Raw genomic sequence first — 26,299 nt, forward strand, 5'->3', positions numbered from 1 at the left:
GTCACGGCCCTTTCAAAGGGATCGAGGTCCCCTCCTACTAACAGAAGAAAAACTTTATAGAAACATTGTCAACTCGTTTACCTACAGGGAAAATGTGGACATTGTGGCACGTGACACGACCATGAACAGAAGACCTGCAGGGGTGCTGCAAAGTTCTTGTTGCGTTTTAAAGCAATAGCCTGATTTCCGACTCCAAGGAAGAGGACTCAACAGGGAAGAGGCAAACATTTTATGTTGTAGTCACATGGGTCCCTGAGAGCGCCGGTGGGGTGTGCTCAAGCCCCACCACACTTCACCGGTTTAGTTCCCTGATGAAGTTCGGAGAGAGAGGCCGATACGGCAGTGCGGCCCCTGACTGTGTCTCAACACGGCCCAAACGACTAGCACACCTCGCCTCAGTGACTCCACCATCCCGCCTCGCCGTCGACCATGGACTGTGGAAGCCCCCCCTTCCCCTTCTTCTGTGGGGACCGGGGCTTAGAGGTTGACTACCAATCGGCTTTAATAAGAGATCGCCCATGCGTTAAGAAGAGCTCAGTGGTTGTCACTGTTGATTTTGCTGGAGCCCGTCCCTGGGAGACTGATGAAAGTGTGCAGCAAGGAGTCAGAAGGCATTAGGATGAGCCTGGTGGCGTTGCAGATTTAATGACAGATTCAACTCTAGCGTGGCTTCCGAGTTCACCCAGTGAATCGGAGTCCTTCCTTGTATAACGGTGCGGCCCGGGTTTCTCCCAATAGGATAGCGGGGAGAAGATAGATGGAGGCTGGGATTATTGTCTAGAACAGAGCAGCGTTTAGTATTGAGAAAACAGCAGCATCAGTTTGTGAGGCGCCAGGGAAATAGTCACCTGGGGTTTGATTAGGAGGTTTAAAAGTATCATTTCAGAACACCAGTTATTCGCAAGTTTACTCAAGTATTCTTCAAGCGTGCACCCCTGTGGTCTTCTGCTACAAACGACAACACAACATATATTACTGTCAGAATCCAACAAAACGTAGCAAATAATTCCAATTTATAATGCACAATATTTTATATAGCCCTACGTTATTTAAACAAATCTGTCTTCATAGTTTTGCATGAAATGGTTCTTGTAAGCAGAAGCAGAAGAACAAATTGGAAGCTAATTATACGGGATTAGGTTTTAAACTATTATGAATTAATTCACAAAACGCATGCATGCATCACATTAAGCTGCTGCCATCCTCAACAATGACATGCCAACTACAGCAGACGCGTTTCCCCGGTAACAGTACAGCAACCTAATGCATTTTTAATGGACAAAACTTAACTTTCCCACCCAGAGCTTCAGCATCTTAAGAGATAATTGCTGTGTGTGCAAAAGGCTTTTATTCTTTAGCTAAAGGTCAGTCCAGTCCATGCATACATCAGTATCGGAAGCAGGCATACTTCATGAGAGAGAGGCAGTTCTGTCCCTGGCTGTAGGCTGTGCCGTCCTGGCTCCTTTATAAACACATAACCCTAGCATCTGATCAGGCCATTGATTTCCCAAACTAATGGTGCACATATGCCAGCAGCACAGACCTTAATTGCATTGGAATCCATTGCCAAGCAGATTCCTCCCAGACAAGCTGCAGAACAAGTATATGGCTTTTGGATCGAATATCAGCAGGTAATGTATAGAGAACATCATCATTCCCCTCCTGCACCAACTAATCCCCTTGTCTTTGGGTTGGCTTGGTGGTGGTGTTGTGTGTGTGTGTGTGTGTGTGTGTGTGTGTGTGTGTGTGTGTGTGTGTGTGTGTGTGTGTGTGTGTGTGTGTGTGTGTGTGTGTGTGTGTGTGTGTGTGTGTGTGTGTGTGTGTGTGTGTGTGTGTGTGTGTGCGCGCGCGCGCGCGTGTGGGGGGGGGCTTAGACACAGATAGAGAGAAGTAGGGAGAGAGAAGGAGAGAATCAACTGCATTCTCTCCTTCTCTCCCACTAAAGGCGACTAAATGCGCTTTATGGCCAATGCCTCAACACACACAGTAAACACAAGGATTGGAGTGTCGACTTCAATCTGTACCCCTGCACCATTCCCGGTGCTGGCTAAGTGTCCTGCTCAAGGACAGCTCAACACACTCTTTCCAAGCAGAGCTGCAGATACAGAACCGGCAATCTGCATGCGAGTTCCTCCTGCGCAATTGAAAATAAAGAATTTAATCTAAATGAAATAACAGTCCGCCACAGCAATGTTTAGACCTGTCACTCATTCTGGGTTAAAGCGAGAGGCTGGGATTGTAAGAGCATATTTGGGGCTGGAAGCAAAGCAAAACATGTTAGAAAGCGAGATTCGCCACCCTCTGGATGAATAATCCTCAGGGGAGTAGAAATCTCTTTAGTTCTACCTCTGACATAGACCTCACTCTCTAAGAGAGCATTCCAAGAGCCTCCAGGCTTGATCGCTACTGGTGCTGCTGTGCTTAAGTCGCTGCAGGGAAGGCACCTTGGGAAATGAAGTGATTTTAAGGCCCTTTAGTTCCATGCATATATAAATTAATGAACCCAGCGCCGCGTTTATTGAGAGCGATTCTGAGTGAGCCGATCAATCAATGTCATTATCCCAATCCAGCTGTCACAGGATAATGGCCCTGGCAGAATTACTAAGGAATCGCGGGGATTGTCATTATTCTGAGACTGGCCAATAGAGGGAGCTGTTGACTCGCAACCCCATGCCCTTGGATTTGCAACTGAAACGTGGGAAAAATGAAGACTGCTTAAAATTAAACCTTTTGACTTCTTTAAACGATGAAAACTGAACACATAACGGGCCTGCTTATTAGACCCAGTTTGCCTTCATCTGAAAGTTATTATCTTCCTTCGTTCCCATTTCCAAATAGGCCAAACATGCTTAATGCGGATGCTCCATCGTTAGACTGTAGGCCCCTTCCTATGCACAAACAAGGTAAATGCCTTCACCTGCTCACTCAAGGGCATCCGCAATCATTATAACGCGAATCAAATCGCTCTCCGTCTGCAACATGAGAGGGACCGGCGGTAATTAGGAATATCAGGCATAATGACGCAGCCGTAAGTACCTGCTTATCTCCGCATGTCCAATTACGGCTTCCTACAACGTGACCTGCATAATCGTGCTTCTCGGAAAACTTATTTCCTGTCATTTTCTTGCGGAACACCGGGACACTACATTATTCAGGTCGGGTGTGTCTGATAAACAAGGCCAGGTGCTTAAGGATATCTTTAGACGCCTCTCCTCTCCTCCTTTATTTCATAAAGTGGAACTGATTTTCATTGCGTGTTTTCGTGTGCTGCCGGTAGCAGGATGTGTCGCGCCCTTGAACGCGTTTTACCGTAATGTACCTTGCATCACATTAACGATGAGAGGAACACAAAGACAAGGGCGGCGAGAGGAGACCGAGGGGGCCTTACACGAGGCATGCTGGTGGACTTAATTAGTGCTTCTCCCCGCTCGGTGAGACGAGAGATCTGTGCTCATAAAACAAGACGAGCGACACATGCGTGCCAGCCTAAACGAACAGCTGCACAACAGTTGAATTATAAATGTCTCCCTCTAAAAACCTCAAGGGAATGACAATATTTAAAAAAAAAGAAAATGTTTCCTTTACCATAGCCTAATTAGTTTTTGTCGGTGGGAAAGAGATGAAATGTGGCCGGGGGTGTGTGGAGAGGTGTGTGCAGGCTTATTCATTTGCAAAGGTATCATCAGAGCTCCTTTGTCCACAGATAACCTGGGTGTGGGCAGCGAGTGAACCGACTAATTCACCGTGTTGCTTTGAGGATTGTCTCTATGTGCAGAGGAGGACGTTTTAAAAGTTAAAGGATACACTACACTACTACAGGCGTTTGTTTTACACCCACGTGAGTCCGGTGTCCTTTCAGACCACTTCCGTTAATAATAGATGGATGAAACGCCGGACAAATGCATAAAACACAGAAGTCGAGCGTTCGGCAGGGCCACAACATGCTCATTAGCTATTAACTAATTTAAGCACAAGTGTGCTGACGGGGTCGAACGTTAATGTTTAAAAGCATCGTCTGCGGAGACAAGGGGATGCAGATGAGAGGAAAGCACGTGTAATAGACCTTTGGCTCCCTGAGCAACTCGGGTGGAGCGAGTAGGCTGATAAACAGCCCCGCCAAGGAACATAAGATATACCGGGGCATGCTTGTGAAGACTCCTTTAGTGCTGCTCCTCAGAGATATCTTCTTCTTTTAAAAGCGGAGACCACTCGTCCGTCCGTCCGTCCGTCTGTGTCTCTCCTCTTTTCTCCCCCCCCCTCACTCTCTTTAATTAACTCATTAAGGCGTTCCCGTAGGTGTGCTTCCAGGTGAAGCGTGGCTGGGCTGTACATGTGTGAGCTGGGGCAGGTAATTGCTTTAGAGGGACAGATTCAGACTTGTGTAAGGTTCTAACGCCTTGGGGGGGGGGGTGCGCCACTAGAGCAACAACAGCCTGCCCCGGAGGAGGTGGCCTTCCGGCACAGGCGGACTGCAGAGAGAGGAGTGGAGAGGGGCCCTTGTGTGCTTGTGACAGTCAGGATTGATGGGGGCTGGCACGCTGAAGAGGGTTTACTCAGCGGGAGACAGTGGGCTGTATTTCCTCCGCAGGGTTTGATCTCTTGGTGAAGGGCTGTTTTTGAAGTCTGCACTTGGTTTCGTTCTTGTCCTCGCTTATATCTACACACAAGAGGTTATTCTTTTTAAAACTTTTTTTATAATCAAAAATATCCAAGCATTTACAGTGTATAACAACAAATGGTTCTATGCAACTGTTAACAGCCTTTACAGAAAATGAAGAAATATATTCATTTTGATTTATTTTTACAAACCAGGAACCGCAAAAGAGAAGAGTGTGACACTGGAACTGTCGGTGGGGTCAGGGGTGTGGGGTGGGCGGGTCAGTGCAGACCCTGATTTACTCCCTGGGTGGCCCTGTAGTCCTGACCCGGACTGACAGCACAACCGAGCCAATCAGTGACGCTCGGAAATCGCAACCCCACCCATGAGGGCTGTACTTAAATAATAAACGCATTTCGCGCTCCTCTGTGACATGTACATAGCCGATATATCTAAAGATATTTTGTATTTTCATGGACTCTCTCTGACTAAAGTGATGTGATACATGTTTTGGTCGCCCTTATTGCTCCGCGGCGATGACTACTAATCTGCTCCTCAAACTTCGGATTCAGGAACGACCAATCCTCAAATAAAACAATGTCTTTCCCGAACGCAAACACTTTGCGTTCATCCCTCGGGGCCACACACATACACACAGAGCGATCGTCGTACACCCTTCTACGGTTTTCTGTGCTCGACGCAAAGTCCCTCGTATCTGGTGGAGGTTTGGTATGAAGCACTGGCTGTTCGATGCGTCCGTAGCAATGTCCGCCCCTGCAGAAAAAAGCTCCAAAAACTGTGTGTCTGCTAACGTCGACGGGGCTCTCTCTCCGTGGGCCCCTCCCTGTGTTCGCTGAGCCAATGTCCTGAGGGCCCCAGGGGCCTACGACGTGCTTCTGATGCCCTCGAAGCCGCAGAAGCTCCAGCGCTTCTCCAGGCTGGCTCCGACGCCCGACAGCTCCTGTCTGAAGGTGCAGGGGAGCCGCGACAACAGGGACTCCACCTCACCGGTGTTGATCTGTGTGAGGACACACACACACACACACACACACACACACACACACACACACACACACACACACACACACACACACACACACACACACACACACACACACACACACACACACACACACTTTATGATTAACAGAACGATAACACAGACATCGCAATTTCCCAGTTCATTGGCACGTTCGAACTGCATGTTCAGCACTGGCACTGCAAACCCGGGGGCTTGAAGTAAAGCACCAGCACAAAGGTTTCCTGAGATGGCTCACACTTCCAAGACGACCTCAAGCCATCAGTGTGATGCTGAGGTGGCGAGGAGAAGGAGGCAGGAGTCACGGCAGTTTCAGCCAATGGCAAGCGTTCTAGAGTAGGACTCTTCTGATGCTGTCTGGGAGCATTAAGGTCTGTGGTGGAGATTTGAGGGCTGTTGTCAGGGCAGACAATGGGGCTGTGTGTGTGGGGCGCTCAGATAAGCAGAGAGGATTGGAGTCGTGTTGTTGTTGCAGCGTTTGTCGGGCCGGCCATCGAGTGATGTCGCCAGCCCTCTCTGGGCGGTTTGATGTGTGTTTTGTGGAGTAGGTGGGGAAGATTGACGCATGCGAAAAAACGCATTCAAGTGCTGACACACACTCGCATACACAACGAAACCCAAAAGGCTGGTGTGAGATGTTCTGTTCTTTCCTATGCGCGAGATGTGAAGCTGTGAAAATGAGTCAAGCAGCCTTTTGGGTGAGCTGCAACAGACGGAGACAGAGAGAGAGAGAGAGAGAGAGAGACACACGGGAAGAGAGATGAGCGATTTTCCTGACCGCTGCTTGTTTCTCGTTTCTCAGATGAAGTGGCTGCAGGCATGCCCCCTAAGAGCTCCGCGGTGGGCAGTGTGTTAAGGAGCAGCAGGAGGGAGCGAGTCCCTGAACTCTGCTGGACGGGAGCTCTGCTAAACAAACCCAAGGCCGACTGCGCCCTCCCCCCCCCCCCCCCCCCCTCGCTCGCCGAGCGTGACGGAGCCCGCCGCGTGAGCCTCCGATCAATGGTAGAGCACGGGGGCAGGGTGGCCGCCCTAGCTGCTGTTCTTGGCACACGGCTGGTGAGTGCGGTGAGCAGGGGAAGGGAGAGCGGAGGAAGCAGGGTAGAAGGACAAGAGAGGGCTAGGGGGAAGGGAGCTTAGGATCACGGGATCTGGATCTAACCTAGATCGACTACAAGACGTGTATTGTTGCCTGCGTGATGCGGGGGCGGTCGGGGGTTGAGACTCAAAGCCTGTGGTGTGTCGGCTTGTGCGTGGGGGTGGGGGTGGGGGAGGCAGGGGGGGGGGGGGAGAGTTTCCTCTGCATCTTATCACATGCAGCAGACTCGGTAATACGGTTTCCCCGATGGAGATATCGATCACCATCGGTTTGGCGTTGAAGGGCGATGATGGATTTAAAATGGCTCCTCAAGAGCGGGCTGCTCCTGGCGTCTGAGTGGGTCGGCAGAATGATTATTTAAGTGCCACATTAAACGATCCAACTCAGGTTAGTCTCGGTTACAGACAGGCCCGGCCATAAGTCCTTGAAACTATGCTTCGGGCTACATTAAGTTCTGAACTACTCTATGTGGTGTTGTTGTTTGGCTTTAGTTTAGTACATTCGCCGGATAACAATAAAATCCCATTTATTGACATGCATCGTGTGCGAACATCGTGTTACACTTCCATTTCCGACAATGTAATATCCCTCCGTGTTAAGTCGAAGATAAATCAGGTTATCATTAGTTGCTCCACTCTGCACTGTTACCTGTGTGAAGCGCTTTAGTTTCTCTGGAAACGGAGATTAAATGTACGAAGGGCTTCAAGGGGCTTTCGCCTGAGCCCGAGGTCTCCCACCGCACAGCGGGGCCACCTTGGCTTACAAAAGGCCCCTGCGTCAGCCCTACAGGAGGCCCACGACAGGATGTCTGTCCGTGAGCACATGAAGCCTTGGTCGTTAATTTGGTTTGGCAGGGTTTCGGCCAGACAGCTTGTGAGGGTGCGTCGTACGTGTCTATGTGTGCGTGTGAGAGAGAGTGCTCGGTTTTCCAACGTCATCCAGACGCTGTGCTTGGTTTATGCAGAGCAGGAGAGAGAGAGACGGCGGGGGGGGGGTGGCGGCGGTGGCGGCAGGGGTCTAGCTGCAGCAATGGACAGACACTGGGTGAGGCCGCGGCTCTATTCCTGGGGGCTAAACGCCCCCTCCCAGACGAGTCTTATGAAGCTCTGCGGCCCCTCCGAGTGACAGCCAGCGGTGCGACAGGAGTGTGTCACGTGGGCTCGCTCGCACGCGCGCACCCACCCACACACCCGCGCTCCTTCTAAAGTAATCCCCTGGTTTGTACACACAGACAGCAGTCCAATTTGATGCAATTTAACTTTGGCCATTTCCAATTACCCAATCTATTTGGGAAGAAATGAGACAAGCTGGATTTGATGGACCAAAAAACCCGTTTGATGGGTACCTGCTCGTTCCATGGCGATGGATATGCCTAGGCAGATGAATCAATGTTTGAACAAACGGGGGGGAAATAAAGAGGGCACCTTGGACACATTGGCATTACCCGGATCCAGGTTACTGAAGTGACGACTCTCCACGCAACACATGAGTTTGGGCCTGTGTCCAAAGAGCTTTGTGTATTTCTGGCGTTCTCTGTGCTGGCACGGCACTGGGAGGCACTGGGAGGCACTGGGAGGCACTTGGATGGATGGCTGGGGCATTGATTAAAAAAAATGAAACAGCAGCTGCACATCTGTGCTTTGTTTACTGTTCCCATGACAACTGGCCATGCTGGCTCCTTCGTTGGCAGCTCAACACGGTAGCGATAACGGATAACGGTTACGGTTTGGGATTTGTGAAAGCGGACTGACTGTTGAAACGTTCGTTGCGACAGCCTGCTTTTTTTGTCCGAAAAGCAAAATGCTCGTTTGACAGCTGACATGTTCTGTGATTGGTTGACTGGGTGAACGAGACTTGTGACGGCAGCGGTTTTCTGAAAAGTACACCGTGACCTAAAGCTCCCGGTTCGGTCCCACTAAGTCTCCCAAACACTCTGGGCACTTTTACTTTTTTTTTAACTTTTACTGGAAGGTGTTTGCGCGTGCTCTTCCCTCGCCGAACCAGGAGAGGCACAGGCGCTCAGAAAGGCTAGGACGAGAGAACTGCTATTGACCAGGGGGGGGGAGTCTGCTGCCGGGCGCCCCTCTGTCTGCCTCCGGCCTGGGGGGGGGGGGGGGGGCTTACCTTGGTGTCCAGCCGCTGGAGGTAGGAGCAGATGTACTCGATGCTGGCCCCGAACGGATGGACGTGGAGGAACGTGGAGATGATACCTGGAGGAGAGCACAGGGCGGGGGGGGGGGGAGTGAGACGTTCACTTGAATGCTAATCAACAGAGTGAGAGGTTCATTGGAATACTAATTAACAGAGTGAGAGGTTATCTTGAATACTAATCAACAGAGTGAGTCGTTATCTTAAATGAAACCAGAGTGAGAAATTCACTTGAATAACAATTACCAGAATGAGACGTTACGTTTGATACAACTATACATATAGAGTGAGACGATAACTTGAATACATGCACAGAGTGGGACATACCGATAACTAGACTCAACGTGATGTTATTCAGGACCAATAGATACTATAGCATAAAGTGCAGGTCATGATCCATATATATTACAACAAAGTAGACTCCATTTGCATTCCCTCATGTTCCATTGACAGTATATCATAAAGTAGATTAAATCGACTGTAACTGTTGCGCTACAGCCCATTCATAAAGCAGAGTCAATTCGGTGTAAATCATAGGGTATAAAGTGGGGGTACCGGGATGCCTTCGCTCACCGACAGGGAAACGGGTGTTTGAGTTCCTTTTAAGTGGCTCCTGCGCAACCGGGCTGTGAATTATAGTGTTTAATAAAAGCTAGGAGGCTGTTTGGTCTAATCAGAAGCCCCCCCTACTCCCCTGAGCTCCCCCCAGCCTGTCTAAAAACATCTGCTCCCTCGGCGAGGCATCCTCCTCCAGCAGAGAGTCTCCCTCCTCCTCCTCCTCCTCCTCTTCCTCCTCCGGTGAGTACCTGCCTTCGCTGCCTCACTCAGGTTGGGGGGGAGGGGGGGCGCCATGGCAGGGCTCTGGCTAATCAGGATTTGGATAGTCGATTATCGGGCCGATTATGGCAGGCGGCAGGCCCGCGACGACACCTGCGCGCTGGGCGGTGCGTCGGGGGGGGGGGGGGGGGGGGTTGGGGGGGGGGGGTTGGGGCTCCGCGGTGACAAACAGAACCATCAGTCCCAGGCGCTCACTTCAGAGCCGCAGAGAATAGGGGCCGTTTGGATCGATCGATTCCTCTGACGATGACGGACGCGGAACTACCGGTCTTCAAAATGGACTCTGCTTTATGAATGGGCTGTAGCAGTTGTACTGTAACAGCTCCAGTACATTTATATACTTTATGATATGCCTTCAATGGAACATGAGGTCATGTAAATTGAGTCTACTTCGGTCTTCAAAAAGATTCTGTGACAGGGCTCACACTTTATTTTGCATTTTATTATATTATAATTATTTATTTTATTTTATTTCAATCCCACGGTGTGTTACATGTGCTGTGATGGTGGCGCGGTCGCCATGGCAATGTTTTTGTCAACGTACCGACTAGCAGCGCCTCTCTCTCTGATTGGACGGGGCTGTGTGGCAGGTTCTTCTCCGGCACCCCTTCCTTCTCCTGACTGCATGACACCACCGATGACGCCGTCGCCTCCTACACACACCAACATGCACGCACGCAAACACGCACACACACACAATGGTCAGAAAACCTCAAGCAGCCCTAGGTTAGCATTAGCAGCTAGCCCTTAATGAGCAGGTGTATTGGCTGGAGTGCCTGCCAACACCAAACTAAAAAAGCTGCATTCATATCCTCCTTTTAGCCGCGTGCACTTCCAACCACCCGCACGTCCTGCGCACAGGTGTGTACTACAAATCAACACATTTCCAAGTCATTTTCCCGAGCTGTCGGCACGGCTGCCTCAGTGTGGCACGGCGTTAATGGGTCGGACACAGAGGACACTCGCATACAAATGATCCAAGGCCAACGGAGAGAAGGAATAAACACGTGGACCATAATGTTAGAGAAGAGACAACGCTCACAATGAGAGACACAAGCGACGCAGCCACATGACAGAATGAAGTCACAGGGAGGGGGTGCATAGAGATGGGGAGAGGGAGAGAGAGAAGAGGGGGAGGGAGTGAGCGAGAGAGAGAGTGAGAGAGAGAGAGAGAGCGAGCAGGAGAAAGATGGGGATAGAGAGAGTGGGATAGAGGGAGAGAGACTTGTTGGGGGTTGTGTGTTTGGGGGGGGGTAATGTCTAGACTATTTACTGTGATGGTCTCTGACAGCAGAGAACAAGGCTAGTTTGTGTTTGTTGTCCTACATTTGAGTGAATTTGTTATCTCGGCTCCTGGCCGCCTGCCAAGTGGACTCGTCTTCTGAAGACCAAGGAAACGTGTTCCCAGAAAGACGTGTGGAATACCCCTAAGCTATGCATCGGTCAAGTGTGTGTGTGTTGTATAGTTTGTGGAGTGTCGAATCCATCTCTGAATACCCTGACCCACTTCTGTCCGTATCTTTATATATTATTCAATGAAGATTGAGTCCACACCTGTACATTCATATTACAGTCACTTAGTAGAACTTTGCTCATGGGCGGCTTTAGGTAACTGTGCGTCGGAACCAAGAACCTTTGGGCTGGGATCGGCTCATTACGATGGGGATGTCACAAAGAATTTGAATGTTATTCTGACTCAGTCCCTTGAAAAACGATGTGTTGATCAGTTGTGTCATGAGGAAAAGAGCAGCGAGGGGAAGCTGTGTGATTGTGAGAGAGAGAGAGAGTATGTGAGTGAATGAGAGAGCGAGAGCGATTGAGTATGTGAGTATGTGAGTATGTGAGAGAGAGAGAGAGAGAGAGAGAGAGAGAGAGAGAGAGAGAGAGAGAGAGAGAGAGAGAGAGAGAGAGAGAGAGAGAGAGAGAGAGAGAGAGAGAGAGAGAGAGAGAGAGTCACTTGAAAAAAACGACGTGATGATAAGTTGAGTCTTGAGGAACAGAATGGCGAGGGGATGCTGTGTGTGAGTGTGAGATTGAGTGAGTGAATTAGTGAGTGAGTGAACGATCGAGTAACAGAGAGAGAGAGAGAGAGCCCCAGATGGGCGTCGGGGAGGCGCTCCGAGGGGTCCCGCCCTCCTCTCCTACTTACGCTGGCCAGAAGAGCGCTCTCCTCGCCGGCGGTGGCGGCGGCGGCGGCGGCCTCATCCCCCTTCGACGTCTCCAGCTGCAGAGCATTAGAGAGAGCCGGGCGGGCGAGGGAACACGTCAATGAGGAGCACGTCTCACACAAAGTGCATGCACGCATGAACGCCCACACGCACGCACGCACACACGTGTCCTGCGTGTGTGCGTTCATGCGCGAGGCACTGCTCTCCCTCAGGACTAATCAACAGTGCGTTTCCTAAACACAGTCAACACCGGCGCCCGGCCTCCATATGGATGCAGTCATCATTACGCTCCTTTCTTCTGCTGCTACAAAGCAATGGAGGTCGTTTCATCCTGCAGAGGTTGGGCTGGGAGTCTGTTCAGTGCAGTAAAGCGCTGATATGATAACGGTCAGTAATGTGACAGTGATGGCTCCGGTAGGGCTGAACTTACAGCTTGTACAGATCTGTCTTACACGGAATAACGCCACCGCTGCGCCCGCCCGATCCATACAAAACAGAAACCACCAACCACACCCCCCTCCCCTTCCCAAACATATCGATTCCTCTGCCTCCCTTTAATTAGACTGCCTCCCTTGATTCATGTGCGTCTTCAAACCGGCAGATTGAATTAGCATATGTCCCATATATCCCTCTGACAGGAAAGGTGGGGCCGGAGGTGTACGAGCAAGGGGGGAGGGGGGGACGACGACACAATCCAGCAGCTCACAACAATCGAATCAACGTCGTCTCGTTTAGAGGCGGTATTGACAGCGCTGTCTTTCCGTTTGACAACAGAACTGAAGGGTGTTCTTTATAGACATGTGGCGTCCTCGCCCAGCGAGCCGACTCATCTGCTGGGGTTCTGCCCAGACACGGCCTCGCCTCGTGTGACTCCGCCACAGCTACAGAGAGACTCAAGTATTATCATTAGGTAATTAAAGAGCTGATTGAAACTGAGGCAATCAATTCAGCTGCCCCCGGCCCCCCCCCCCCCCCATCCCCCTTCACACAGACCTGAAAAGGGGGACATTAGCCGACATGAACAGGGGATTCCCGGGAAAAACGAGAGGGACAGACGCAGTGTGTGGAAAACCGGTGACATGTGTAATCGAGAAACATGACCCCGTGAAAACCGGGAACGCTTTGCCTAATTCATAGATCACAACGCCTCGGTATTCACGAGTGATATTCCGTGGCGTTCCGGCGGGCCCCGAAGACGGATGTCACCACGGTGACGCAGACCGCAGGGTCGAATTATGTCGGGGGAAACTGATGGGAGTCGTTCGATGGGATGCGGTGATGAGGTAGCCTTGGTAACGGATATGCAGCGGGTTCCAAGCTCCCGTTACGTAGCGTATGATGTTATAGTGGAGCAGGGCTGGGTTCAAGCTCGCGGCAACACAACATTAAGGAAGGGTCGTGACACTAAAGTCAATGCAATAGACAAAACATTTGCTCCTTCAGCAGAGGAGACTGGGTCATACAGGGGGTCGTGTGTGGGGGGGGGGGGGGGTCGAGTTGACATTTACATTTAGGGCATTTAGCAGACGCTTTTATCCAAAGCGACTTACAATAAGTACATTTGTCATAAGAAGTGCAACAATATATCGGTACATTAAGGATGTTCATAGAACCAAGTGCAAGTACAACAATCGCTAGGCTAACCGATTCCCCGTGTTACAGCAATGATAGCGGCTACTGCAGTTGCAACACAGTTAAGTACTATAATACAATACAACACAATACAATACAATGTACAATGTACAATGGTGGCCAGAAGGGGGAGGGTGGCTATGCAGAGTCGAGGTGGACCCTGAACAGGTGAGTCTTGAGTCTTTTTCGGAAGATAGTGAGTGACTCTGCGGTCCTGAGAACAGCAGGGAGCTCAGACTGAGCAACCAACCTGACTTCTGTTGAGAATAAGTAGCTTTAACATGGAGCTGTTTAGAAGCTCCAGTCAGATTTTTTTGAAAGAAACCCTAGAATGTCCGAGCTGAGGCCCCTCACACACATGCACTCTTACCCTGCACCCATCCGTAACTCCAAGCTGTGGGTCATGTGGGAAAAGGAACAGGGATGGATACACCGGGAATTCTGGACCGTCAATCGTAAAACCCTGTCAAGATGTAATTGAATCTACTTTTCGGGTGATCCGATAACAATATCAACACAACCTCATTTTGTTTGCAAACATGCTCCTTCTTTTGAAGAACAGCTTGAAACCAGACAGGATATGAACTGAAGGAGCTCCTCCAGTCCACGGGTTTGATGGCGGCTGGGGTCCATATGTGTTTGGACCATATTTCCGCCATCTGCTAGACCGTCCCCATTGCTCTGCCATGTGTGAACGGGTGCGAGACGGACTCCGGAACATGGCTGCATGGGTGGATAGTGAAAATCCCTAGCGATGGCAGAAAGGTCATTATAGGAATTTACCAGGAGCTATGTTTGAAAGGGGCTTTGGAACCGAATGTTAGATAAAAGGAAAAAAAAATCCTGACCAGTCTTTATTTTAAAACGAATCACATAATATAATGATTTCACCCAGAGAGTTTTAGATCCTTAAATGGCAGGAGCCATTCGGATGCCCTGTAGTCAGTTCATTACAACTTCAGCCGGCAGAACGTCTAAGGAGGCCCACAATTTCCTGCGTTGAATATGGAGGGACGAGCGGTGTTTGTGGGGGAACAGAGGTTATTAAAACTCGTTCGATAAAAACGTAATTCGTTTGGGGAAGTACACTGCTTGCTCACAAACGAAAAAAAACGGCGAGACAAGCCATCAGCGCAGAAACATGAGGAACATCCGAATTTCAATTTCCTTTCTTCACAGGCTGTGGCGGCGTTTATACCCATATCCTACCCCTTGTGCAGCCAACACAATTTCTGTCACATTGAGTAATTCTAATATATGTGTACACCCTAGGCTAGAGTGCAAGCCGCGCTGACTAAAGCAGAATGACACTGAATCACATTAATGACTAATGGTTTTAAATGCGTCTTTTGCTCCCCCTTTGCCATGCAGTGATACAGGCGGAATTATGCGCAAATATAATTTTGTAGAGCCACTTAAATCCCAAAAAGCTTTGATATCATACTTTTAATGGAGAAGGACCGGGGACACTTTGAAAGGGTGCCTACCGTGTATTTAGACTGAGTAGATTAAAGCACTTGGCAGCTAATATTGCCGTCGTGGTTGACTCCACAAACGAGGCGTTTGTGACGATACCTCCTGCCATCATTGTTTTTAATGGCAAGGCTGCTGTCGCGCTGAGAAAAGGTGGGAACCTGTGATTGTTAGCACTGCAGAAGCTTCCATCCCTGTTCAAATCAGATATTTGGATACGAGTGCCATAAAACACCAACCTCCAAAATACCAAAAGAGATTCGGGACAAGAGTAAATAAACTGCCTTTCAAAAATGGGGACAGGTATTTTGACGGCCACCTTGATCATTTGCAAGTGGTGGTTTGCCGTCGTCCGAAAGGCATTGTGTCATGTGTCTGTGGTGACTTTGTAACGATGACTCATCCCATACGCCTTTGACTATGAAAAACGCGGTCCCTCATTCCCTGAATCCCTACGTGGGCTGGCCAATGACATTCACTATGCTTTCCCAAAAAAGTGTCTCCCTGTTAACTCCACTTGAAGAGCTGCACTAATTATCCCAGTGTGTGCATGTGTGTGTGTAAACGTTTGTGTGTGTTCATTTGTGTCTGTGTACTTTTGTGTGTGTGCGTGTCTGTGTGTGTGTACATGCGTGGGTGCGTCTCTGTGTGTGTATTTTTGTGTGTGTGAATGTGTGTGCGTTAGTGTGTGCATGCGTGCATGCTTGCCTCTGTGTCTGAGTGTGTGTGTGTGTGTGTGACTGTCTGTGTGTGTGTGTGCTCACCACAGGGCTGGGGGGGGCGTGGAGGTTCTGGATGCCCTCCTGCAGGGTGAGAACCTGGTTCTTCATCTGCTGATTGTCGTCGGTGCTCTTCTCCAGCTCCGCCTCCCGCTGCTTCAACTCATCCCTCATCTTCAACAATTGCTGAGAAGAAAAGAAGGAAAACATCCAACGGGGGGGTGAGTTTGCGCCGTGCACCGCTGAGTTCCAGTAAGGTGGTGAGTTTCACGACACAGCCTGCTCACACACACACACACGCCGCATGTTACTCTTCTGCTAGCCTTTGGTTTGGCAGCCGCTCCACCGCCCACCAGAAGCCGACACTGTGATAATAGTGTCTGTTTTCACCCATGCCGCGGCGATGTAAAGTTGGCGTCAAGGGTAGCGCTTTTAAAAATCATGTATAGGAGGAGAAATGTTAAAGAAATAGAGCTTGAGCTCAGCTTTGACAGAGTCAACAATAAACGTGAGGAGAATGCCGTTGAGCTAGTAAGCCCTCCTGGTGAGACACATCCACGGTGAGACGGAAAAGTCTTGCCTTAAAGCTAGAAACGCAGCAAGACATGCCGGGCGCCAGGGATTACGACGTGTACTTCATGTGCCAAAAGCAACCAATTACAGAACTCCTTTATGCCTCTTAGCATAGTCAACTATACTATAATTAGAAAAAAAAAAAAGGGAAAAGGAGGCCAACGCTGTTTGGATAATATTCCACCGTAGCGACATGACACAACATGAGGTCCCAGCATTTAGAGTTATTCAATCTTGGCATTTTCCATTTGGTTTAACCATCCATAAACAATACCCCAGGTTGAGAGCTGGGGAGAGGTAATTACTTTCGCTGAGCAGAAATGCACAGCGGGGGGGTAATGGATTCTCTTCTTCTAAACATGAATCGATCATAATTCCTATTAGCCGTCCCTGACACCGAACTCGGTGGAGGGAGACGAAAAATATACAGAGGGAAAAAAAAAGCTAATCGGTACCGTATGGAACGGTATCCAACAAACAACGTGTCGGGATGGGGGTTTGGTTTGGTCTGAATCGTGATCTTTAGTCGAAACACAACTGTAAAATGATTCATGTTTTTTTATGTGTAACCGTAAACTAGATTTTATCTGGGGGTTACTCCGAGGGAGTCTTGGTGAAGAGAGCTCAGACATAAAGATTTCCCCTGAGATCCATTATCTGCTGTGTGGCCGCTCTGTTGTGTGACAACAGTTTGCGTCTCACACACCGCCGAGGTCCAGCAGGAACAGTGCCCTGGACGCCCGGTGATTCGGTAACGATTCAGCCAACGGTGTCTTTCTTTTGCATGCTATACCTTTCCGTGTTATTTGTTTTTTGGCCTTTGCCCGACGGATTGCATGGCTGATCGAATCGGCCATTTACTGCCTGCTATGTAGGAGCAGGAACATGCATCTCTGTCTCTCTCAAGGTCTTCATGTGTGTGGGTTTTAACTGGCCATTAGAAGGCACTAGTCGCTGCTCACAGCAGCTGTGCCATTCCCCCTCTTTTGCTCGCGTAGCACTGTGAGGTTCTCTGTAAAGGGCTGCTCAATACAATGACACAGCAGCTTTTCATCCCGAATGGAAGACTGCTGGTTGACCTCAGTGACATGAATTTCTAAATTAAAGTACACCGTGTCTGGAACTGCCTGCGTCTGCGCGTGTGTGTGTTTGTGTGTTTGTAGGTGTGTGTAGGTATGTGTAGAGGTGTGTGTGTGTGTGTGTGTGTGTGTGTGTGTGTGTGTGTGTGTGTGTGTGTGTTTCTGTGTATACGTGCCTGCAGTTGAGAGGCACAGAAATAAAAGATTAATACTAAAAGTGAGGAGTATGTTTTGATTCATTAATACTGTTTGTGTCTATGTTTGTGCGTGTGTGTGTGCCTGCATGCGAAAAGGACATGAATAAATGATAAACAGTAAAAGCGAGGAGCGTGTTTTGATTCATTAATACTGCTGGTGCGTTTGCGCGTGTGTGGGTCTGTTTGTGTGTCTGTGCGTGCGTGCGTGCCTGTGCGTGCGTGCATGTGTGCTCATGCCCCACCTTCTGCATGCCCTGTAGCGCCTGCTGCAGGAAGCTGAGCTGCTGGGAGTGCGTGGTGTCCTCCTCGCTCCTGATTGGCTGGTTCTTGCCCTGCTCCTGTTTGAGCAGCTCCACCTCGTTCCTGTAGGCGTCCAGCTGGCAGCGCAGGGAGTCGTTCTCCTCCTTCAGCGTCTCCACCTGGGACACACCTGGGGGGCACACGCGTACCCTGTCAGACGCCCCCTGGTTCAGCGCGCTCGTACGCGGACGCAACCGGCCGCAACCGGCATCTTGGCCGCGCCGCGTTTGGTTATTGGTGGTGGACCTTTAAGGGCTGGCCCCCCCCAGCGAGGGCCCCGACTCCTGTGGTGTCGTCTGGGTTTTATTAACTGAGCGCCCTTCTGTCGATCATGATCAAAAGGTAAACACCACGCTGGGTTTTGGCTTCTCCGGCTGGGCCGTAGGAATTTGAATTATATCAGAGCAAATAGTGGTTTAATCATGCTGTGTTCTTTTTTCTAGAACCGTAATAATAATATTTCTGTTTTCAATATGGGATTTTATTGGAGTTGCTGTTGTGGGCTTTTTACAAGTGCACTGTGAAGTCTGCGTCTCAACGATTGTTGGTTTGTCCCTAAAAGACGATGTTTGTGTTTTGAGGGTCTCAAAACTTGTCGTCATCCCTCCCTGTACCCCCACAGCCGACCAGACAGCCTCACCCCTAAAGTACGGCAGTGGAGTCGGGCAGAGATGGTTCTGGGCTGAATAAACAGCCTGTGGGGGCTGTTCCGTAGCACTGCTCTGACCCCTTAAAGGGGGGCGAGCAGACAGTGGGTATTATTAACACCGGGTCCCCACTGAGCTCCACAGATGTCCTGTATCATCAGGCCGGCCTCCTTCTGTGGGCCTGAGAGGAGGCACTTTGGGCAGGAGCGATGGGCTGACGGGCTTGGAGATGAGGCCTGGCTGTGTCTGTGTCTTCCTGAGGGCTTTGTTTTATATATATATAGCATATATCTTTTTATATATATATTTTTTTTCTGAGCTGTCAAAGAGATGCACATTGTGTAAAGAAAGTAAAACCCCACTGTTGACTAACCAACACAGTGTGTGTTTTACACACAGTGTGTGTGTGTGCGTGCATGTTTCGGGTCAGAGGCATTGATCTGAACGCCTCATCAGAGTCACACGGGCAAGTCACCCGCTTTGCAGGATTCCCTCCGCCTTGGCTTCCATTATCCACCCGTGTTGTGAAACACGCACACAGTCATTGACCTTAAGCTGTGTGTGCCTCCACCCCTCACCGACCCAGCCCCACACACCCCTCGGATTGACAGTTCTTCATCCATAAATCGCTTGACTTAAAGCACAGATGCTGTTTTCTAATGTTTTGCAGCAGGGCTGACTGTGGCTGGTCATGCATAGAGGTTAAAGAGCGGGTGTGAGAAGCTGCTGGTTGAAGCAAAATACCAACAAGTATCATAATTACACCCGTCCCCTCAGCCAATTGTGGGACAGTGTGACAACATGACAGGTTTCTGACAGCGATGGTAATTACCGTTATCCAACAGTCAAGGCACTCGAGAAGGGGGAATCAAGATGTCGAAGACTGCATTTAAATACATTTGCATGCTGATTAGAGGAACTGGCAATTAGCGAACGGCTGGGATCGGGCTGATTAAAAGGCAGAAAGTAAAGTGTGAGATTACAAAGCAGGTATAGGTAATAACCGAGGGATGGCCACCTGCATGGGTGTTGGGGGGGCTCTGTGGCCCCCACTCTGAACCCCAGAGGAGGGTGGCCACTGTCGATGTTGACTCCGCCGTTAAGTTCTGCTGCTTCGCCGGACACGACCACAGCTTGCACGGCTCGTCAGCAATCCGACCCCCAAGTGTTTGCGACAGGAGTCGTGTGTCTGCTCGCACGACTGCGCTCGCCGAGCACGCGTGTGTGTGGAAGCGCGGCAGCCGGTGGCGAACCATAGGAGCGGCGACTTGTGTGCGCGTGTTGTGTGCTTTCCGCGGTAATGTCCGGCCATTAGCTCCACGGGCCGCGAGGCGGTGCAGAGCGTCTTGATGCATCCTCAACGAGTCTTCACGCGGCCAGACAGACAGGCTGGCTGAACGGTACGTGCTCTCTGCGCGTTAATGGGCTGAGAAGGGGGGCTGTGATGAAGGGGTCGTACCTGGGTCCTCCAGGTCCTTGCCGTCGGCGAGGTGGGAGCTCTCCATGTCGTCGTCCGACATCTCCATCTCCTCCTCCCGCCGGATGCCCATCAGCTGCTCGTTGTGCATGTTCCTGATCTCCTGGAAGACACGAGCACAACGACACAGGCGTTGCCATGACGATCGTAGTGAAGTGCCCCCGGGGCGATTTCGTCGTCGTGGGGGGAAACACATGCACTTGTAAAAGGAGAAATAAACAATTAAAATCACGTTGCAATAGTTTCTTTCCCTTGGCATCTCGGTAGCTAACGTTTGGAACTCATCATCATTACGAAACCTGTTTCACGTATTTGTATCCGCAGGTAACGCAGCTTTTTAATGCAACGCTTTTACTTCTAAAAACAGAAGAGGGCAGAGCGGCAACAGAGGAACGGTGAAACCCAGGGCTGTGGACTCCTCCACAGATTCTCCTCCCTGAGGCATGGCCAAAGGCCACCGAGAACCACGCGCTTAGCCTCAGCTCAACGCTTTGTACTCCAAAGCAGCGCAGAATCGTGCATCTGCAAAAGGAACCGGGCGCACCGAGCCCACAGGGGGGCTGCGAGAGGTGTGCGTGTGTAAGGCACACGTCTCCCCAGCGCAGCGTTATCTACGTCTTTCTTGATCTTCCGTGAGGTGTGCGCGGTCAGGGCTCCCTGTGGTTTCTCCGGTGCACAGCGCTACACTAACAGCCGCTGCAGCCAGACGGGCTGGACCGACCCATGGGGGCAGCCGGCCTGATTACAGCCCAGAAACCAGCCCCGAAAGATCAGTCGCAAGGCGATATTCCCTCCATGACCGTGGTCCCCGAAACCATCTGTGTGTTACAGCCCCCCCTCCCCCCCTCCCCGACCGCACACACCTAAAACCTCGGATTTGGCAACGGATCTCCAGACATATCACCTAAAATAAACCTTGCCGCTGTGTCTGGGTGAATCAGGAGATAAAGTGCCCAGGGGTACACATACCCCAGCCAATGTGTGCGTGTCCCTCCATGAATTCGATTGCCCGTGGGCAGAGGGTAATCATGCGATGCATTCTAAACTCAATACTTTGCCTCGCTTCCTCTATGGGGCTTGCACATCGTGTCCTCAAAGAGCAATGGACTCCTCCATTTTGGAAGCAGAGGAGCATAGGGACGCTACGGCTAGTGTTGTCATTATGTAGTAATTCATCGTGAATTCGTTTTTTATGATAGGGAGATATTATTGTGTTTGAAACAGCCACAATGTTTCTAATGCGAGAGATTCAGCCTACGTTAAGGAGGTATCTCAACGTTTGTATAGGATTTTACATTACTACCTCACTCGCTCTAGGCATCACAAAATGGCAAAGTATCGCCAACCACAAAAGGATCCTGAGATCCACTGTGACGTACAAGCCCTATACATATAGGGGAGACCCTGTGTGCTGCTGCAGGGCCAGATAGCAAGACTGCAGTGCTACACCACTCTAATAGATGGCTCACACACACACACACGCACACAGAGAGCGAGAGAGCGAGAGAGCAAGAGAGAGAGAGAGAGACTCCCACGCACACATCTGCAAGACAGCTAAATCTACCCATAGAGAAAAGCATTAGTGTACACGTGTTGAAACTAATCAGGAGCGGGATATGGGGGGTGGTTTTGGGGGGGTGTCCCAATAAAAGAAGAGAAATATCAGCGCTGATGGAAACTGAATAGCTAATGGAGCACAAGAAGAAAAAAAAGCCTAAAACCTGGCCAAGAGTAAACAACCACCCAACCATCTGTCCACTGACAGTATCACCCAGAGCAACTGGCAGAGGTCAGAAAGGTATACACACACTGCCTTCTAGGACATACACACACAGGCTTTTATACACACGCACATACAGAAACACACTAGCTTTTGAGCACACACCCTTGGTTTGAGTGCACTCACGCAACACACACACGCACGCACAGACACACACACACACACACACACACACACACACACACACACACACTAGGAGGAGGCAGCAGTTGTGTGACTCTGCTGTTGAGCTGGCTGCTGGGCTAGCCTCCCTCCTCCTCTGGTCTCCAGCTCCGGGCCACATAATCACGCTGCATATAAAATATGAGTGAGCAGAACGGGCCTCTTTCAGCGCCATGATAAACTGCAGCTTGACAGTCACACTTTATCACCTGGGCTCTTTTGAAGCCACAACACTGTGTCGGGGAAAAGGGAGCTGCGACTTTTAACTCTGACGGAAATTAAATTAGCAGTATAACTTTTACAAGGCGGGGGAGAAGGAATGTCCTTGGCTCGCAGTGGGGGCGCGGGATTCTTCTGCGGTTTGGGTTGTTTTTCTAGAAGGTGAAGGCGTATTTACGCTGCATACGTATGTGTGTCGTCATGCCGTTTTGTGTCGACAAGGCTGCCGTCATTGCCCATTTGGACATAACGGGAGAGCTCCCGGGCAACCCTGATTCTTCCCTGTGCCCATGAGCAATGGCGATTTGGTTTTGGTGCTCATTCTCTATGTTCAATAGTGTTGACCGATTGTGCTGCTATCTACAATGTAGTTGTTTAGTCGTCACAAACTAGCAGGTAGGGGTTTGCAATGCCGGTTTGCAGTAAGCTGAATACGTTGTGGCCGTAACCCAGAATTGTATCAGATTGTATCTTATTCGTACCAACACGCAAAGATTGGAAAACATGCAAATGCGTTTCAACATAATGTTCCCTCGTGATGTGCATTCACTAAAATGCACATTGGCAAATTAAATGCGTGATGACAAGGTAGACTTTCACCTTCCTATCACACATATAATTATTGTTCATGACGGACAGAGTTACCTGCGCGGGCAACCGCTGGCTTATTATGGCTGTTACTTGGAACCGAATAACATCTATGTTCATCATGAGAGGGCAACAGCAATTTTATTTTTTCCAGTACATTATGTTCATTACTCACGTCCTCATGTTTCAGCTACTCAAAAATGACAGAGGTAAGGCAGAAGCCATACCATATGCCCCTGGGCCACGTACCTTTCATTAGGGTTATGTTTTGCTTCTTCTGAGTGGGCGTGTCTTTGTGTGTGCGTGTGTGCGAGTGTTTGTTTCGGTGTTGCTGCTTCATTCATTAGTATTTGTGTGTGTGCGAGGTTGTGTGTGTTTTGGTGTTGGTGCTACATTGGCAATCATAGTTGTGCTGTATTTCATGTGCAAGAGCCCAGACTGTTGATTAAACTAAAATTTAATATTCTCCCCACCGCAGATGCCAAAGAAAGCAGGAACTTACCGATTAGATCTGAACAGACCTTTTGATTGAGGACAATGCCCATCACCAACATACCCCAAATTACACATCATCATGCTAATCAACACACAATATCTCAATCTCTTCAACAAAAATGAAACAAAACAAATGAATGACAGTTCTCATCTTGTGAATATCAATTCATTAAATTACATCCATTTATGAACCTTAATCAAATTCAGATGACGCCTTTCAATGTATGGGGTAAAAAATCGTAGCTTTCGCAGTTAAATATATCGGGTTAAAAGTAATAGCTTCCCTAGAAGAGAAAGAGCGATAGAGGATAAGAGAGAGCACGAGAGCTAGATGGAGAGACGGATGGATGGATTGATTTGTTCGAGAAATAGCTGCAGAGGGGAGAAGAGAGAAGGAAACGTAGGACTAGGAGAGCAGGAAGGAGGAGAAGCAGGTTGCAGGATTACCTGTTGCTGGAGACTGTTAGCGGTCGGACACTCACCTAGAGGCGTGTCCCTCTTCACAGGGTGCTGGGGTGTGAGGGTGAGGGGAACAGAGTAAAGAGAGAAGGGGGAAGGCCTGTATCGGGGGCACACTGGATCTTACACTTATTGGCTGGGGGTCTCGGCGGCCCCACCCTTGGCGTGGAGGAGGGGGGGGGGGGAAGGGGGGTTCTTCATCCGAGGTTCATCGTAGCACTTACTGTTTCTAACCAAGTTCACGCCTGCAAAGCTCAGTCCTAGCCATCGCTCCGTCACCCTGTGCACTCTGAGTTTCGTGGTGCTTAAGGTCTTAGTCAACGTATCAAGAGTGTCGTGGAGCGCAGGAAACTTTGTCACAGGGGGACATCACAAGAGAGGGTAGTAGATAATGTGTTCAGGGGTAAACACCACACACAGTGTGTACGGTCTAGTGGACCGTGAATAAAGGTCGGTAAATAAGTAATCATAAATAGGTAAATAAAGAAAAGTATAGAATACCAACCTCGGCTTGCTTGCGCCACACGTCCAGGTTCTTGCGCTGCGCTTTGGAGAAATGGTCCCATGCCTTTTGTTTGGAAGCGGCTTGGAATACAGACACAATCTGTTCAACTGTGGCAGGAGGCAAGGGAGGACCAGAGAGCATTCAGAGAGAGAGAGAGAGAGAGAGAGAGAGAGAGAGAGAGAGAGAGAGAGAGAGAGAGAGAGAGAGAGAGAGAGAGAGAGAGAGAGAGAGAGAGAGAGAGAGAGAGAGAGAGAGAAGGAAGAGCGAGACAGAGTGAACAGAGGTAGAAAAAAAGAGTAGAAAGAGGGAAAGAGACAATGAGATATAGGGAGAGTGAGATAATATGAGACGTAGAGAGAACGAGAGTGAGATTGAGAGAGAGAGAGAGAGAGAGAGAGAGAGAGAGAGAGAGAGAGAGAGAGAGAGAGAGAGAGAGTGAGAGAGACAGAGACAGAGAGAGAGAGTGAGATTGAGAGAGAGTGAGATTGAGAGTGAGATAGACAGAGAGAGAGAGAGGGAGGGGGAGAGAGGACAGGTGGGAAGGAGCAGAGTCAGCTAGGGACGCAAAGAACTGCATCTGTTTTTGTGTGTTTGTGTCTGTGTGTGTGCGGGTAGTTGTGGGTATTGCATGGTTGTCCGTGTGTGCGTGTTGGTGTGTGCGTGTGTGTGTGTGTGTGTGTGTGTGTGCTCGAGTGTCCTCTACTTACCAGCTGATGCCAGTGCATCACCTCCGTTTGGTTTGCAGGGGAAAGGTTTCCATGCAGAGAACGTATCTAGCAGCGCAACACGCGCGGTACACAACACATCTACTCGAGCGAACAGCAGTGAAAGTGCACCTCTTAGTACTGAGCCGAACAGAAGGCCGTCAACTGGATTGACAACAGATGGAATACCCGACAAACATCTCTCCGCAACGCTCACGGCCACACCGGGAACGTGCCGGAACGTCTCGACACTTGTTTCGGTGAAACTTATCTTTTCAAACTTCGGGGGGAAGCTAATATCTCAACAATTATGGAAATAGTAATAACGTCATCCGAATCCGGTTCCCTACGTTTCTTGCCGGAAAAACCTCAACGTATCGTGTGACACGGAAACGAATAACAACCCTGAAACAAATCCCGTATTACAGTAATAAAAAGCTCCTTCCTGTAAACTGGGTTTTGCACCAGCCGTAGCCACAGGTTGTGAATGGCTTGTGTATTTCCAGAACCGTACACGTTGCTGCATTAAAAAAAACAGCAACGATAATGAGAAACTCTGGTTCCTGTGTCTCCTTCCGGGGCTGTGTGTGGTGAAGAATAGGAATGTCTGCTCCGGGTGGACTCGGCGGGGCACCAGCCATTACCCTCCACACTGTTTCCTCAGCCGTCTCATTGTACAATGAGGACTGTATGGATTCCCTGCTAGCCTCCCGGCCACTAATGCACACGACGGTCAATAGGAGAGCCATAGAGGTGGTCTCGGACTAAACTCTGTCTGTGTATGCGTGTATTCGGCCTCCGTGTGTGTGTCCGTCTGTGTGTTATGCCTGTGTGTCCGGTTGTGTGCGTTTAAGCATGTGTGTTTGTGTGCGTGCGTGCGTCTGTGTGTTTGTATGTGCTTTGTGTGTATGTGCCTTGAGTGTGTGCTTGTGTTTGCCTGTGTGTGTGTGTGTGTGTGTGTGTGTGTGTGTGTGTGTGTGTGTTTGCCTGTGTGTGTGTGTGTGTGTGCCTTGAGTGTGTGTGTGTGTGTGTGTGTGTGTGTGTGTGTGTTTGCCTGTGTGCGTGTGTATGTGTGTGTTTGCCTGTGTGCGTGTGTGTGTGTGTGTGTGTGTGTGTGTGTGTGTGTGTGTGTGTGTGTATGTGCTTATGCTTGTGTGTGTGAGTGTGGGGGGTTAGAGTGATGTGAGGGAGCAGTACAGAGATCAATAGTGTCTTCCCAGAACCCTTTAATTTGATGTTGCCAATCGATGCTTAAGGCAGAGCCAAGGCAAAAAGCTACGGGGCTAAGGACAAGCTTTCACTGAGGTGAATGTGGTGTGTATTCGGTGCTCAGTGGTTTACTGTGCAGGACGCTGGCCTACGGTAAAGTTGTACATTTTCTTAAATTCACGGCTGTGGACTGTTG

At 49.8% G+C, this 26,299-nt stretch overlaps 1 protein-coding gene across 3 annotated transcripts in view; it reads right to left on the reverse strand.

Annotated features, from left to right (window-relative positions):
* Positions 1-4,677: 4,677 nt before the first annotated feature.
* The window catches only part of enox2 (ecto-NOX disulfide-thiol exchanger 2), a 131,559-nt gene continuing 109,937 nt past the window's right edge, over positions 4,678-26,299 (reverse strand). For all 3 annotated transcript variants that reach the window (XM_030368136.1, XM_030368135.1, XM_030368137.1), the window contains 8 exons: positions 24,191-24,297; positions 19,965-20,085; positions 17,801-17,988; positions 15,755-15,895; positions 11,867-11,941; positions 10,262-10,370; positions 8,857-8,942; positions 4,678-5,615 (listed from right to left, as the gene is read on the reverse strand). In XM_030368136.1, coding sequence (XP_030223996.1) covers positions 5,481-5,615; positions 8,857-8,942; positions 10,262-10,370; positions 11,867-11,941; positions 15,755-15,895; positions 17,801-17,988; positions 19,965-20,085; positions 24,191-24,297 — 962 coding nt within the window. In that variant the 3' untranslated portion in view covers positions 4,678-5,480. The remainder of the gene's footprint in view (positions 5,616-8,856; positions 8,943-10,261; positions 10,371-11,866; positions 11,942-15,754; positions 15,896-17,800; positions 17,989-19,964; positions 20,086-24,190; positions 24,298-26,299) is intronic.

Source organism: Gadus morhua, chromosome 10 (genome assembly GCF_902167405.1).
Source record: "Gadus morhua chromosome 10, gadMor3.0, whole genome shotgun sequence".
NCBI classification, from domain to species: Eukaryota; Metazoa; Chordata; class Actinopteri; order Gadiformes; family Gadidae; genus Gadus; species Gadus morhua.